Source organism: Mustela nivalis (genome assembly GCF_964662115.1).
Source record: "Mustela nivalis genome assembly, chromosome: X".
In the NCBI taxonomy this organism is placed as follows: Eukaryota; Metazoa; Chordata; class Mammalia; order Carnivora; family Mustelidae; genus Mustela; species Mustela nivalis.
This window is the reverse complement of record NC_139040.1, coordinates 62,831,072-62,848,421: the sequence shown is the minus strand read 5'-3', so window position 1 is coordinate 62,848,421 and position 17,350 is coordinate 62,831,072. Positions and strand designations below refer to the sequence as shown.

General features: G+C 34.5%; 1 protein-coding gene across 3 annotated transcripts in view; it reads right to left on the bottom strand.

The window, feature by feature from the left end:
* The window catches only part of LOC309855597 (fibronectin type III domain containing protein 3C1-like), a 48,435-nt gene that overhangs the window by 28,131 nt on the left and 2,954 nt on the right, over window positions 1-17,350 (bottom strand). For all 3 annotated transcript variants that reach the window (XM_082716022.1, XM_082716024.1, XM_082716023.1), the window contains 18 exons: window positions 16,008-16,083; window positions 14,534-14,610; window positions 12,492-12,960; window positions 10,987-11,904; window positions 10,423-10,475; window positions 9,947-10,089; window positions 7,628-7,687; window positions 7,138-7,276; window positions 6,572-6,625; window positions 6,335-6,456; window positions 6,076-6,250; window positions 4,825-4,911; window positions 4,483-4,621; window positions 3,842-3,910; window positions 3,142-3,260; window positions 2,917-3,022; window positions 1,836-1,939; window positions 1,518-1,631 (listed from right to left, as the gene is read on the bottom strand). In XM_082716022.1, the coding sequence (XP_082572148.1) occupies window positions 1,518-1,631; window positions 1,836-1,939; window positions 2,917-3,022; window positions 3,142-3,260; window positions 3,842-3,910; window positions 4,483-4,621; window positions 4,825-4,911; window positions 6,076-6,250; window positions 6,335-6,456; window positions 6,572-6,625; window positions 7,138-7,276; window positions 7,628-7,687; window positions 9,947-10,089; window positions 10,423-10,475; window positions 10,987-11,904; window positions 12,492-12,960; window positions 14,534-14,610; window positions 16,008-16,083 (3,024 nt within the window). The remainder of the gene's footprint in view (window positions 1-1,517; window positions 1,632-1,835; window positions 1,940-2,916; window positions 3,023-3,141; window positions 3,261-3,841; window positions 3,911-4,482; window positions 4,622-4,824; window positions 4,912-6,075; window positions 6,251-6,334; window positions 6,457-6,571; window positions 6,626-7,137; window positions 7,277-7,627; window positions 7,688-9,946; window positions 10,090-10,422; window positions 10,476-10,986; window positions 11,905-12,491; window positions 12,961-14,533; window positions 14,611-16,007; window positions 16,084-17,350) is intronic.

The following is a 17,350-nucleotide window of genomic DNA, read 5'->3' as shown; positions in this document are numbered from 1 at the left end:
AAATGTGAATTCCAGTATTCCCTGGATTTCGTACAGTGCTGTAATCAGACTTGTCATTTATTATTATCAAACTAAAGCTTTTGTGTCAATGCTAAAGTACCCGCTACTAGATTCTGGGAAGAATGGAAGAAAAATTCAAAGATATGTAGGTGGCTTAATAACTAGGCCTTTATTTCTTTTTGTTTTTTGAGCTTATTTAAATTGGGAGCTATTCTCATGGATGCAAAACATTTTTTAAAACTTCACTATCTCATAGTCACGTTTTTAATGTGTCATATTGTAGAGTTACATGTAAACAAACAGTACCAGAGATTTCCCAATGAAGCTTTAAAAAAATACTAAGTTCTATAAATTGATTTAATTTTATTATCTCTTGTTTTGGTTTTAAAAATTAAATTAGTTCTCTAATGATCACTTATTTGGTTTTCCAAATTTATTAATCTCTATAAATAAAGAGTCTGGAAAGCAGGATTACCATAGTTTTAGCCATTTCTTTTTTTTTTTTAAAGATTTTATTTATTTATTTGACAGACAGAGATCATAAGTAGGCAGAGAGGCAGGCAGAGAGAGAGAGGAGGAAGCAGGCTCCCCGCTGAGCAGAGAGCCCGATGTGGGGCTCGATCCCAGGACCCTGGGATCATGACCTGAGCTGAAGGCAGAGGCTTTAACCCACTGAGCCACCCAGGTGCCCCTAGTTTTAGCCATTTCTTTATTTGTATTTTATTTATATTTATTTATTAATTTTTAAAAATATTTGTTTATTCGACAGAGAGAGAGAGAGAGAGAGCAAGAGAAGGAACAGAAGTGGGGCCAGGGAGAGGGAGAAGCAGGCTTACCGCTGAGCAGGGAACCCAATGTGGGGCTCGATCCCAGGACCCTGAGATCATGACCTGAGCTGAAGGCAGATGCTTAACGACTGAGCCACCCAGGGGCCCCTCGTTTTTTTTTTTTTAAGATTTTATTTACTTATATATTTTAGAGAGCAGGTAAAAGCAGGGGTGGGGGTAGATGGGGGAATCTCAAAAAGATTCTATGCTGAAGATGGAGACTGATGTAGGACTTGATCTCAAGACCTGAGATCATAACTTGAGCCAAAACTGAGTCAGACCCTCAATCGATTGAGCCACTCAGGTACCCCTAGTCTTAGCCTTTATTTCTTTTTTTCTTTAAATATTTTATTTATTTATTTGTCAGAGAGAGAGAGAGGTAGAGGGAGAAGCAGGCTCCTCACTGAGTGAGGAGCTTGGTGTAGGACGCAAACCCAGGACCCTGGGATCATGACCTGATCCAAAGGCAGACACTTAACTGACTGAGCCCCCCAGGTGTCTCTTGCCTTACCCTTTCCAATAGTACTAGTATCAGGTGTTACGTGTGTTCTAGAACCATGGTCCAAGATTTATGGAGCATTAATCTAAACTCTGACTCCTTAGGGAATTGTAAACTTTCAAGAAACAATACTAAACCAATTACTGTGCTCTTATATAAACAAAATTAATAAAAATAAATTGATAACATACCACCCAACTAATAACAACACAGGTTGGACCCTTGCAGGTTAGCACAGGTATACCACATTGAGAAGGAGGGCTTGGGACTGGTGCAGTTTCACACTTCAGTGGGTGAGATCCCAACTACAAATAAACATAAACAAACAAATAAGAAAACACAAAACTACTGTGCAGTTATGGTCACTCCCCGTCCTGACAGGAAATAGAAGCATATATTCATCCAAAGTGAAATGAACCATGAATGGATCATCTGAACAATATAACTTTCCCAACACTATTAACTACTTTTAACCAGAAACTGGATTCTTCAGAAATTAATTTACTCACTATGCATCTCACTTTGGAACTAAGGTTTCCTTGTTTGTCATCTTGGTTATCTTCTGCCTTTTTGGCATATGCAGGTGCTTCAGAGTTTTCATTAGGATGATTATCTACAAAAATGTGCAGAATAAACTTTAAAAATTTGCAAATAATTTTAAGGGTGGTCCTTTAAAATAATACAAAATAATTTCAGGAGACACAATGTCAAAACACTTAATAAAGTAAGAGAAAACTCATATTAATTTGTGTCAATTAACTTAAAAAAAGATTGTATTTATTTATTTATTTGACCAAGCGAGAGATACAAGCAGGTAGAGCAGCAGAGGGAGAGAGAGAAGCAGGCTCCCCACTGAGCAGGGAGCCCAACACGGGACTCCATCCCAGGAACCCAGGACCATGACCTGGGCCAAAGGCAGCTGTCCAACCGACTGAGCCACTCAGGTGCCCCTGTCAATTAACTTTTAAATTTGTTTAGACATTTAAAACATTTATGACAATATGGATGGACCTAGAGGGTATTTACTAAGTGTTGGGAATCAGAGAAATACCGTATGATTTCACTTATACGTGGAATCTAAAAAACAAACCAAACAAACAAAATAGCCTTCCCCCAAAAAACAAACAAAAAAAACCCCTAGGCTTTTAAATACAGAGAACAAATTGGTGGCTGCCAGGGGAGATGTGGGTGGAGGGATGGGCAGAATAGATAAAGAGAATTAAGAGGTACAAACTTTTAGGTATAAAATAAGTAAGTCACGGAGATGAAAAGTACAGTATTGGACTATAATCAGTAATATTTTAATAACATTGTGTTGTGATAGATGATGATTATACCTATTGTGATGAGCATGACTAATGCATAGAATTATTGAATCAATATGTTGTTCACCTGAAACTAGTATAACACTGAATGTTAATTATACCTCAAAAATTATTGTGATTTTAATTACCAAATAAGAGTTTTCTAAATATTATTTGATTTTATAGTAAAAATTGTACTTACTCTCCCTTAATAACATTAGTTAATTAAAATCAGAGGTTACAAGAAATTTAGGTCAAGTCCTTCAAATCATACAAGATGCCTCACCACATTTGATGTTGGTTTCTTTGGTCTTTGCTTCACCATTCAAGGGTGGAGGATGGCAAGATGCAGGAGAAAGTGTAGGTGTTTGAATAGTCAATATATCTGAAGGCTAAGAGAAATACAAAATACCTTATGATTATATTAAATTCAATTTCAGTTTTTTAAAACATTTAGTAATATAGGTCATTTCAATCTGCAATTTAAGCACTTCCCTCTCTGTTTCCTCACCTGGCTTTGACCTATAGGTGAAGTACAAAAGACTCTCAGTTTATATGTAGTACCAGGTTGCAGGTGATTATATAGAAATTCCTTTGTGGTTCCATTGTAGATTATGTTCCAGGAATTCTCTGAAGGGATAAACGCAAATTTATCTAATTTATCTACATGTAGCTTGTAAATTTTATGGGTCCCATTATTTTCTCATGTATAGTCTAAGAAATAAGCATTTTGGAAATTAACTGTGTCCCAGTTACCTATTTACAATAGTTAAATTATTGTATTCCTTACAGAACTAGCCATAAAAAATAAAAGATCAGTAAATAAACATAATGCTACTAAAAATTGGAGAAATCCAAGTAAGTCCTGGATTAGTTTATAGTATTGTACCAATGCCAATTTCCTGGTTTTGATAATTGTACTATGGTAATGTAAGATATTAATTTTAGGAGAAACTGAGTGAAGGTTATATACAGGAATTCTCTACACTGTATTTGACAACTCTGGATAAGCCTAAAACTATTTCAAAATAAAAACTTTAAAAAATCACGATGCACAGTTGTGATGAGCACCAGGTGTTGTATGGAAGTGTTGAATCACTATATTGTTCACCTGAAACTAATATTACACTGCATGTTAACTAACTGGAATTTCAATTAAAACTTTAAAAAAACCTTATAATTTAACTTTGAAAAAATTCATGATGTCTTACCATCTGAATTTTCACTAACTTCTAAACTGTAACTTGAAATGTATGTCCCACCATTATCTTTGGGTGGTTCTGAAAAGAGAAATAAAATTAAAATTATTCTTAAATAAACTTAAAAGTCTTTCACTGGAATGTTATCTTGTAAATTAAATTTTTATGGAGAAAAAATACAAACATGAAACTTAATAGAAGATTGATATTAGACATGAGCCAAGTAAGATTTTAAAGTTCTTGGAAGAGACTAAAATGTTAGGTATTTGTACCTTGAAGTAGATTTTGCCAGTTTGGAGGCAAAATGATTTATAAAAACATAATTTCTTGTAAAGTTGGCATTTATCATTGATGTTTCTTTTAAATTGTGGCCTCTATATTAGATATAATCTTACTTGGAATAACCGTAACTTTTGAGGGATCATATAAAATTTAGTGATTTTTTCACATGTGAATTAATGAGATAGCAATAGAAAACTCAATAGAGAACTATAAAAAATGCCATTTATAACTGAACTCATTTATATGGTGAAATATTTCAAAGGCATGTAATTTAAGAGAATATTTTATAAAGCTGAGGGCAATTAGAAAAAGATTTCTTCTCAATAGTTATATTAAGACAGAAAAGGTACATTTTAAATAAAAAAAATTACCCCATCCAATTTTTACTCTGTTTGCATAGATTTTTCCCTTTATATATGGTGTTTTAGGGGATCCAGGCTTATCTGGATAGGTAGTATATTTTACTTCTCCACTGGGGTTACTCCTTCCTTCCAGATTGTAGACAAAGATCTGTTTGAGTAAAAGAGAATATCTTGGTTGACCACTGGGAATAAATATGTGATTTGAAAACATGCATAGTTTGCAAATAATATTATAAAACCAGTTATCGGAAGATTTCTGAGAACTAAATGTAAAAATCATTTTTAATCTCCAGGAAGAATATAATTTTATATTAAAAATATGATACAAATTTATAAATTATAGCCACATACCCTAAACTTGTATGTAGTACTTCTCTGAAGATTTCTTATAGTGCATGAGAGGTCTTCTCCGTTATATTTAGGTTTAAAACCTAACCCCTGGAAATGAAAGACAATGAATTTAGGAATTAGGCTTAGATTCAAGTTCCAGCTTCAGCTTATTTTCCATCTGGGTGGTCCTGAGCTAGTCCCTTAGTCTCTCTGATCCTTAGTTTCTCTATTAAAAAAAATGGAGATACTTTCTACTTTAAAGGGCTCCTTTTTAAAAAGGATGTAATGAGATAATGTAGATGAAGGCACTTAGCATATTAATTATACAGAACTCTTCCTAAATGTTAGTTGCTTTATATAAAATGTGATAAAATATAAATAACATAAAACGTACAGCTGCCTTTTAAGTCGTGTAGCCTATTTAGTATAGACTTGTTTTAGTATAGACAGTTTGTCCACCCACATCAGGAATCCAGGGAGATGAGGAAAGGGTTTGGCCTGTTAGCAGTGTGCAGAGAATCTGTGTGACCATGTAAGGTCATCTGGGATAGGCCCAAAGTTGAAGAACTAACATACCTCACCATGTATCTATTGTGTTGTTATGGCTGCTGCTGCTTTTAGCTAATCTTCTAGTATTTAAGTACCTTCAGAACTTCCTGTACTGGCTTACCTAACCTTGGCTCAGCATTGGTCCCATCTAGAACACAGAGACGGGAATCATGCAGTTTGATTGAATAGAAATTAGCTGAATCATAAGGGAAAAAGGAGGAAGTCCGAGAAATAAATTCTTAACTGTAGAGAACAAAATGATGGTTCCCAGAAGGGAGGTGGGTAGGGGGATGGGTGAAATAGGTGATGGCAATTAAGGAGTGCACTTGTGACGAGCACTGGGTGTTATATTTAAGTGTTGAGTCACTAAATTATACACCTGAAACTAATACCACACTGTTAGCTAACTGAAATTAACTAATTTATTTATTTAAACGATTTTATTCATTTGTTAGAGAGAGAGAGCACAAGCAGGGAGAGTGGCAGGCAGAGGAGAAGTGGGCTCAGTAGCCTGATGCTGGACTTCATCCCAGGACCCTGGGATCATGACCTGAGCAGGAGGCAGATGCTTAACCAACTGAGCCACCCAGGTATCCCAACTAATTGGAATTTAAATAAAAACTTAAAAAAAGAAATTAATTCTAAAAATTTTCAGTATGAGATGCATGTAAAATGTACCTAAAACTGAAGTTGAAGATTAAAGCATGTGAAAAGAAAACTTACAGATCCTGCTTCTTCCATTTCTAGTACATAAGTAAGACTGTCATTTGGATTTGGGTTAGGTGGGGCACACCATTCTAGTGACAAATTACAGATTCCTGCTTCTTTTAGCTTAGGAGGTGGAGGTGTTGGAGGCATAGTTCCTGATGTATGAAAGACTGCTATTTCACTGAAATCACTGAAAAATAAATTAATATGGAAAAGTTATTTTCAGGTTCTTGTTAAAGTATAGACTTTTAAATATTGCAATAATTCAATGTACCTCAATCCAAAGTTATTTTTGGCAGCTAGTCTGAATGAATATTTTGTGGAAGCATTCAATTTAAGGATCTTGTGCTGTTTCATGGTACCCATATAGCAACTTTTGAAGCCTTCACTTTTGCCCTTAGTAATAGATGAAAAAATGTTAGAATATTATAAAATGCTGCAAATATAAAAATTCATCATAATATTAATAACCATTTATAAACAAGTGTCTTTAAGAAATAACATGGTTTACCTCATCCCATTCCAAAAGGAAGCTGTTTATTTTGGAACCATTATCATTGGAGCCCTAAATATGTCAGAAAGATAAAATTATGATGTTCTGTTTTTATACAGTATATGTACATACATACTATATAATTAAAGTGATTGAAATTATTGTAAAATTAATCTGCTTACATTTTGTTTTTAAAGCAACCCAGATTTAAAAGTTAAAATGCATTTTTTTACAGTCTATAAGGCATACCCAAATTCTATGTCTTGTTTTGTTTTTGAAGTTTTATGTAATAAAGAAAGTTAATAATTAAGAGGCAGCTTTGTTGGTAACTACAATTATAAATAAATTTAGGTTATAGAAGTTGTCACTTAAACTTTTACTAATTGAAATTATGATAGACATTTCTCAGTTTACTTGATGCTTGATATAAATAGAAGAGAAAGATGATTATGGAAAAAGGAAAAGTGCTAGAGAAATAGGTCAATTGAGGCATGCATAATTTCATATTTAAAATTTAGGAGAAAGTAAAAAGCATGTTTTTAAATTAAGACATGTTCGGGAGACTTTGGCAGTAAAATACTTACTTTCCACTGTAAATTCAGGCTGCTCTTGGATCGGTTAATTAATCTCGGTGCAAGTGGAGGGTCTGGTTCACAACCTGGAGTTGTGAAGCTAACCACTTCAGACATAATTCTATGTGCTGAGCTTCTTATGGTCGTGATTCTAAAAATGTAATGAGAGTTGTTGTAGGCTTTCAAATATTTATCTTTACATGTACTAAATTGGATACTTGAATTCCCCGATACATATTAGGAGCTAATTATAAAAAACTTTCTAATAGAGCCAAGTAGGATTGTTACATGTAATGGCTCCCAAATCACCCTCTCACCAGTACTAAGTGAAAGAAAGTGAACTAATGGATTTGGAGAGGGCTGTTTTGAAGCATAAAGGATGGGCCATTCTGTTGGCAAGTAGCAATGCTGACTGTAGAAATCATAAGTAGTAAACTGATACAGACTGGGGAGTCTGCCTGGCTGCAGGGTGGGTAGGGGTTGTGTAGGATGGAATTCTTACCTTATGAAATAGGCCATGGATGGTTGTAGATCAAGTAGAGTAAATATAACTCCATCACCACTGTGAACATAATATTTCTTTATAAATGATCTTACAAGTATTTAATAGCTAACAGTCCTAAGCTTACATATTCAAGTGACAAAGAAGCACAATTTTCCTTGAAATTTAGATAATTTTAGCCCATTTTATACAAATGTCAAAAGGTGATACTAATACTTCAAATTCTTGGGGAACCTGTGTGGCTCAGTTGGTTAAGTGACTGCCTTTGGCTCAGGTCCTGACATCAAGCCCGCATCAGGTTCCCTGCTCCATGGGGAGTCTGCTTCTCCCTATCTCTCTCTGCCCTTCCCCCTGCTCATTCTCTCTCTCAAATAAATAAATAAATAAATATTTTAAAAGATTATTAAAAAATACCCCAAATTCTTCATTTGCATGTGAAATTACTATGGCTTTATGAAGTGAAATTTTATAATTTTCCCACTGCAACTTCTTCACATTGTAATAATACAGATTTGTCTTTAATTAGCTTACTTTTTTTAAATTTATTTTTTATTTTCAGCATAACAGTATTCATTATTTTTGCACCACACCCAGTGCTCCATGCAATCTGTGCCCTCTATAATATCTACCACCTGGTACCCCGACCTCCCACCCCCCGCCCCTTCAAAACCCTCAGACCTCCCCTTCCAATTTTCCCCAACTCCCTTCTCCTCTCTATCTCCCCATGTCCTCCATGCTATTTGTTATGTTCCACAAATAATTAGCTTATTTAAAAGTGTTGATATGAAAAGCCTCAAAGCGGGGCGCCTGGGTGGCTCAGTGGGTTAAGCCGCTGCCTTCGGCTCAGGTCATCATCTCGGGGTCCTGGGATTGAGTCCCGTATCAGGCTCTCTGCTCATCAGGGAGCCTGCTTCCCTATCTCTCTCTCTCTCTCTGGCTGCCTCTCTGTCTACTTGTGATTTCTCTCTGTCAAATTAATAAATAATATCTTTAAAAAAAGCCTCAAAGACACTGCATCATGCAATTTATTCATTCAATTACAAAAGAAAATCTTTCTGGGGAGAGTACTTATTTGCTACATTGGATCAAGTGGCTGGGCTTCCACATCTATGTCTTTCTGAAACTGTCACAGGTGCCGAGGTTTACTCTACCAACTCAAAAGTGTTCTTGCAGGCTCTACCCCAGATATAGTCTCCAAAAAAGTTAAAAGTTACTATTTTTAAGCAAAGGCTAATACTTCTAAGCAAAGAACACTCAATGTGATAGGGTGATTATAGTATTTTAATAAAAAACAAAAATATTTATGAAATACATAACACCAGAAAAAGTCCACCATGAAACCTCATGCAAAACTTAATTTTATAAGTAGATTTTCTTACATTTTACATCTTCCCATCCCTCTACCCAATATAGATTGTGTATTATAATTCTTAAATTTGAAATTTCTAGTTGCTAATTATAAAGGAAATAAAACTTTACATAATAATTACATTTAAAATTTCACTTTGAGCCTCCGAGTAAAGATGAGAAATTCTAGTAAACGAAATTTAAAGTGCATTATCATTTTAAAAGTGCTGTAGAGACAGTTCCAGACCTCTGACTTATTTCTTGCACAATTGTTTGGTGGGCAAAGGAATTTGTTTTTCCTCACTTGGGATTTCCTTTATCCTGTGCCTCTGTTCTTAGATTACATGTCCTCATTCAGTCGAAAAGCTGTTTGTTCAGAGTGGTTGGGTATGCTCTTGCTGTGTCATCCACTGTATCTTTCCTAGTCCTGATTGCATCTCTCTCTCTTTTTTTTCCCCTGGTTGTATCTTTTGAACACTTACCTAAGCTCATCCTGCTGCTATCATAGCTCCACCTTATAACTAGCTTCTATAATGAAGTTTCCAGGAAAGTCTATCTTAAATCCAATTGCAACATAAATACCTCACTTGTGTAGCCTACCATAAAGTGAAAACCTTTTTCCCCTCAAATGACCTAAGTGAAAAAAGAAAAGGGAGAATTGGAGGGAACATTTTCTTCCCTGAGTCTAAACTTGTCAAATAGGAAAGCTGTAAACTGAAGAGAATGGACCAGTTGATATTTAAGATCCTTCTTAGCACTAACATACTTATGAGTCAATGAATTTCAAGGACTGACCTGGCAACCACCCACCATTCATAAAACCATTTTAGTATAAAATTGTATTCAAAGCTTAGAAAAAATTGCAGAAAAAATTCTTTAGAATTCAGCATAGGTATAAGTTGAGGTCTATACATTCAGAAAGCATATTTGAATTGAATTATGAGAAATGAGAAAGATTAAAAAGAGACTTACACATATACATTTTTATATTTTCCATTTTTACCACTATTAGATATTGCCAGTTCAAATGTCACAGGAGATTTGGTGTGATCACATTTCTCAGAACAATGTAGTTTCCATGAAATAGTAGCAGATCTTGTTTGAATATCAGAAACCTAAAATACATAACAAAAATTCAAGTAGGGTGTTTAAAAAATATAATCTGTAACTTATGATATAATATTTCCATCAGACTTTTTGATGCTAAATATATTGTTCTCTTCATATTAGGTGCTTAAATACTGTGATTAAACAATGCTATTAATATTATATTTAATAATACCATTCTGAATCTTTATGTATTGAGTAGCTAATGGAGATTATGAAATTTTAACCAAAAAAGGCTTCAAATTAAAACTTTACTAGAGAAAAATATCAGTGAACTTGCATAATTTAGAATGAAAAAGTAAATTAAAAGGAATACTTAAATATTCACTTTAGTTACTTACTACAGGTTTCTCAATGGTGAAACAGCATGACTTTCCATGTTCTGTTATGCATTCTAAAAGGAAACACCCCAAAATAAAATATTACATTGGTAAAGACAAAAGAAAGAAGTTAGATGTTTATTATCCCACTGCAAATATGTCATCACCAGGAGAGCTACTAAACATCTAGTAGCAATTTACATTAAAATTTTAAAAGAAGAGAGCAGTCTAATGTGTATGTTATTAAACAAACTCTAACAAAAGACAGAGTCCACACTTTAAATGAAATAATGTGAATTCATTAGGACTGTAGAGTAACTTGCAATGTTTCAGTGGCAGACAACTAGAAAAAGAATTATGTGGTGTACACATAAGATACATGACACATTTTGTATGAGGATGGTCATTTCTCCATGATTTAAAAAGGCATCCCAACTGTGGTTTCATTAAGAGTTTAGATTTAGGGGTATAAAGAGGTAAGAGGAAATGGAAACAAAATAGAAACAAAAATATTTAATATACACTGAGATTCCTAAACATTAAGATATTTATTCATTGGCGACAAAGCCAAACTCCTGACCTTACCTTTTTCTGCAGCATTTGGTGATGCGATCTTGCTTTGTTTTCCACCTGGTTTCTTCTTGATGTCTCCACTTTCTGTAGTACTCCATTTCTTTCCATGACTAGTCTCAAAATGAACACTGGCAGTGCGGGAATTGCTGGCAGCATTGAGAGCACCATCAATAGTAGAAGTGCTGGGAGCACTTTCAGAGATGGGAGTGTTGGGAGCATGGTCAGAAATGGAAGAACTCGGAGTGCTGTCAATAGGTGATGGTCTGGGAGTACTGTCAGAAATGGAAGTATTGGGGACATAATTAGTGCTGGAAGGGCCTGAAACACTATCAGTGGTGGAAGGAAGAGCATTGTCTGTGGTGGAAGTACTAGGGATATGGTCAGTGGAAGAATTGCTGGGAGTATTATTAGCAATATGAGTGCTTGGAGAGTTGTCAACAGTGTAAGTACTGGGAGTATTGTCAGCAATGTAAATGTTCTGAGCACTGGTCACGGTGTAGGTACATGGAGCATTGGCCATGGTATAAGTGCTCAAAGTATTTTCAACAGTGTTGGTGCTCGAAGTATTTTCCACAGTGTAGGTACATGGAACATTACCCACAGTGTAAGTGTTTGTAGTGTTGTCTACAGTGTAGGTACCTGATGCACTGTCAACAGTGTGGGTGTGTTGAGTATTCTCCACAGTGTAGGTGCTCAAGGTATTGTCAACAGTGTAGGTACTTGGAGCATAGTCCACAGTGTAAGTGTTTGGAGTAGGAGGCATACTGGAAAAATCATTGGTTTTGTTCATAGGCAAAGAGGTGTTAACTATATAGCTAGTCTTGTGTCCTCCAAGTTGGCCTTCTCTCATTTTTTTCTTCATATGTTCTCCCATGTTAACAGCCCTTTCATCAGACTGGTTATAATTTGCTCTTCCATGGGAATAAATTTCTAAAAGAGACAATGGAGTACTGCTTAATAATTATAATAATTACATATCTCAAGGTCTTTTAAATCTTTTCTTCAAACCAAAATAAGCATGATAAGCAATGTTTTACTTTAAAAAATTTTCCCGTTTTGCTTTAATACAGATATTAGGTCTGTATTTTTGTAATGTATTGATTGATATGTACAGAAAGAAAAACAGGAGCAGATATTGTTTTCCTAGGGAATAACTCCACTTCCAAATTTTAATGTCCTAAGATGATTATATTGTTGACCCTTCAGTGTCATTTATATTCCCACTGAGTGGCATTAATAATCAAAACACTCTTTTTAATTTTCCAATATGATTTTATAGACCCAACCAGTAAAAATAAATATCACAAGTCAATGTGATATCAAAGTAAAAAAATATATAGAAAATTATGTTTAAACACAAACCAGTACTCATTTTTATTAATCCTAATATACATGCATGAAATGAAATAATTCATGGAAATGTTACTACTTTCTACTTTTTTCATTTTAATAATTTCCCAAAGCTCTTAATTTTAACAAACTCAAAATATTTCCTGTTAAAGAAAATTATATACTACCGTGCTGCTCTTGGTATATAAATGTTGCTGGTGGTAGCATCGGTGGTGGTGGCATCTGTGGTGGTAGCATTGGTGGTGGTGGCAGTGGTTGTGGTGGCATTGGTGGTGGTGGCAGCTGTGGTGGTAGCATTGGTGCTGGTGGCAGCTGTGGTGGTAGCATTGGTGGTGGTGGCAGTGGTTGTGGTGGCATTGGTGGTGGTGGCAGCTGTGGTGGTGGCAGCGGTTGTGGTGGCAGCTGTGGTGGTGGTGGCGGTGGTGGTGGCAACTGCTGTGGCAAAGGCTCTTGGATATAAGGCTGTGGAAATTCCCCTTGAACTGGGGGATACATAAGTTGAGGACCTTGTGGATACATAGGAGAGGATGGTCCAATGAAGTGTGATACTTGTGGTATAGGAGCGGGCATGGTTGTACGATAGTCAATTGTCTGAGGCACAATGATGATTTTGCGAATGCCATTTTCTTCCACTACCTAAGTTGGAAGACAGAACCATATAAACATATTAGAATTAATAAAAGTTGTCATTTTAAAACTAAGTTAGAATTATATCCTGTGCTCTTAATTTAGAAAACCTAAGGGATCAGAAAGTAATAACCAATTGAAACTATGTCAAGCAGAAGACAAGATAATTCTTCCTCATCTCCATATGTATTGCTTTCAAAAAGGTAATTTTTAACAATAGATAATATATTAACATTGTTTAAAACCATAAAGGATAAAAAATGTAAAATTTCCCTAAATCATATCTACTATTGTTCTTAGTTTCTTATGAATCCTTCCAGAATTTGTCTATACAAGCAAGACTATAGATTCTTATTTTCCCTCTGTATTACATAAAAAGAAGCATTATTTGCATTATTACTATCTGTACCTTGCCTTTTACACTTAGCAATGTATCTTAAAGATCTTATTATATCAGTACATAGAACTACACCACTGTTTTGCATAGCTGCATAGTACTCCGTTATTTGGATATCCTCCATTGTACACAGTCCTCCATTGACAAGAGTGTGCATTGTTTGCAGCCTTCCATGATCACAAACAATATTGTAATGAATAATTTTGTACATTTATTATTCCAAATTTGTGAAAAACACATCGGTTGGATAAATTTCTTCAAAGTGCCATTGCTAGGTGAAAAGGTATATGCATTTGTATTTTTGTTAGTTATTGTTGAAATAGGTAATTCCATTTAGAATCAAACCATATTATATTGACTTATTTATCATGTTATTGATTTCCACAACTGTGCAGTAGGAAAAGACATATTCCCAGTTATAAAATTTAGAGGCCATGAAATCTATTGTTAATGTCTATAGGAGACATACTTCCCTGTCCAATTTAGTGCTTGGTAAATATTTGAGGAATTTATTAAAAAAATGCCCTTTGTTGTCCAGCAACTGAGAATGAAATATTACTGAACAGAAAACAGTAATTTTAGGGACCAAAGCTTACACACTATCAAAAGCCATTACTGTAGCAATTGTAATAGGTAATCAAGATTGGTTACAGTATTCAGAAACAAAAAACAATAGAGAATTAATGAATATGATGAGATGCAAATTCATTAGATGAATAAGGAATTATTTACAAAACAGTCTAAGGGAGATTTGGTTAAGTTTAACTGCAATTTTTTTTAAGCAATGATGATAATAAAATGAACAACTAAATAGTATTTCAGAAGTTCTATCATATAGTGACATAATAACTGTTAAATGATGCTTTAGGGCTAAATACTAAATAAAATCATACTCATAGGGGTGCTTGGGTGGCTCAGTGGGTTAAGCCTCTGCCTTTGGCTCAGGTCATGATGCCAGGGTTCTGGGACCAAGCCCTGCATTGGGCTCTCTGCTCAGCAGGGAGCCTGCTTCCCTTCCTCTCTCTCTGCTTTCCTTGCTCTCTGCTCAGCAGGGAGCCTGCTTCCCTTCCTCTCTCTCTGCCTGCCTCTTGGCCTACTTGTGATCTCTCTCTGTCAAATAAATCAATAAAAATCTTTAAAACAAAAACAAAAACAAACAAACAGAAATAAACCATACTCATATACCTGAGACATGTAACCAGGAGGAAGATATATTGGTGGCAGGGTACCACTTGGTGACATCAGAGGTACATCAGCGGGTCCTAAAAGAGAATTATTACTAATAAATTCCTTAATAACTTTAAACAAAGTCCATTTAACTTTTCACAGTGAAAACCAGCTCCAAGCTTTGACAACAGCCAACCATTTTCAAAGAGTCTGTTGCTTACTTGCAAGGGAAACTAGGTATGAGTGTAGATGAATCAATGGAAATTCATCACAACTGATGGAAAATAAAGCACATAATGGGGATTGGGCAAAGTTTATATTATAAAAACATTGGCAAATTTAAACACTAATAAAAAGGAAGTATCAGCTTTCCAGTAAATTGTTCTTTTACTTATGTATATACTGAGTAATAGAAGTTTTACTCTGAACCATAAAATAGATTTCTTTTAGTGATGTGACATAAGAAAACTTTAATTTTAAGCTTTTCATTGATAATAGTAAAGTGAAATAGCTTTTAGAAAACAGAATAACATAGAGAAGGACCCAATGCTACTCATGATACCCTACATTTACACTAGATAGTCTTACTGTCTTAAACATACAATTGCATAGGAACTAAAAATCCAACACAGAATGGAAACTTTTATGAGTCATCATCTTTTATTTACCTGAATTATAATTATTGCTTTGTTTTAAAAATCTATGTGGCTCTCAAGTCCTAGAATGGTATTTACTTTTAATAATGGGGAAAATAATATGAGTTTGTAATAAACTTTATATAGCAGCCATATGGAATCCATCGCTAAATGATAGTTTTTAAAAAAATGATAACGTTTTGAAAAATTTTTGAGACATAGCTCTAAAACACTTCAGGATACAAAGTAATTGGCATAAGAACAAAAATTATCATCACAATTTGAAATAATATTAAATCTTGTGCGAAGTAAATGTTAATTTTATATTACTATAGAATCAATTCTATGTGCTATACATTTGCTATGTATGTATGCATATATATAGCAAACTAAAATGTATATATAAATAACTTATCCCCCTCCTGTATAATGTTCTATCTTGATTACCTAGTACAGTGCTAGAACATGATAGGCACTAAAAAAAAATACTTGAATGTATGAGTGAATGAGCTCTCTGAAGACCTCAGTAGTCCTCTCCTATAAAAAAGAATCTAAAACTATCAGTCACTGTCAGTGTATGCCAGATGTGAACTTTTTCAAGTGAAATTGCTGAATTAATCTTCAATTTAAAAAAGTAACTTACATGAAGATCTCTGGTAAGACTAGCAATACGAGCCCTAGTTATTATATTGATACTATGCTCCTATGTGGACCATATAAATTTAAGAGGATTCCATCTGGCTCAGATGGGAAGGGATACTAATGGAATAGATTACTAGTAAAGTCATTTCATACTAATATTTAAATTTACCCTATTTGCTTTCAAGAAAAACACATCTAGTTATACTTCTACTGACCTTGGATATTCTGAATGTTCCCATCATCAGACTTGATGGTGAGGGTCTCCCCAGGGTTAACTTGAACCAATATAATCTAGAAATAAACCATTCTTTGGTGACATACTTTTCTGTTATTTAATCTAAGAAAAATCATTGTCATTTTTTAAAACTTTTATTTAAATTCCAGTTAGTTAACATACAATGTAGTATTAGTACCAAGTGTATAATTTAGTGATTTAACACTTACATACAGCACCCAGTGCTCATCAAAACTAGTACATTCCTTAATCCTCATCATATATTTAACCCATCCCCCTAATCCCTCCATGCTGGCAACCAACAGTTTGTTCTCTATAGCTAAGGGTCCACTTCTTGCTTCCTCTTTTTTTCCTTCATTCATTTGTTTTATTTCTTAAATCCCACACATGAGTGGAATCATATGGTATTTGTCTTTCTCTGACATTTCTCCTTAGCATTATGCTCTCTAGCTCCATCTGTGTCATTGCAAATGTCAAGAATTCATTCTTTTTTGTGCCCGAATAATATTCCATTGTGTATATATATACACCACATCTTCTTTATCCATTCATGAGTCAATGCACATTTGTACTGTTTCCATAATCTGGCTATTGTAGATAATGCAGCTATAAACATGGGGGTGCATATATCCCTTCAGATTGGTATTTTTGTATTCATTCGGTAAATACCTAGTAGTGCAATTGTGGATCATAAGGTGGTTCTATTTTTAACTTTTTGAGGAACAAGACAGGTATGTCCACTCTCACTTTTATTTAACATAGTCTCGAAAACCTAGTCACAGCAATCGGACAGCAAAAGCAGTAAAAGACTTTCAACCTGGCAAGGAAAAATCAAACTTTCACTATTTGTAAATGACATGATACTCTATATAGAAAACCCCAAAAGACCCCACCCTAAAATTGCTATAACTGGTGCAGGAATTCAGCAAAGTTGCAAGATAAAAATCAATGCAATCATTGATTGCATCATGGAAGTCAGTTGCATTTCTATACACCAATAATGAAGCAGCAGAAAGAGAAATTAAGGAATCAGTTCCATTTACAATTGCACAAAAACCATAAGATATCTAGGAATAAACCTAACTGAAGAGTAAACAACCTTTGATCTGAAAACTGTAAAACACTTATGAAAGAAATTGAAATTGACACAAAGAAATGGACAACCATTCTATGCTCATGGGTTAGACCAAATATTGTTAAAATGTCTATATTATCAAAAGCAGTCTACTCCTTTAATACAATCCCTATCAAAATACCACCACCATCTTTTCAGAGTTAGAACAAACATTCCTAAACTTTGTATGGAACCACAAAAGACCCCAA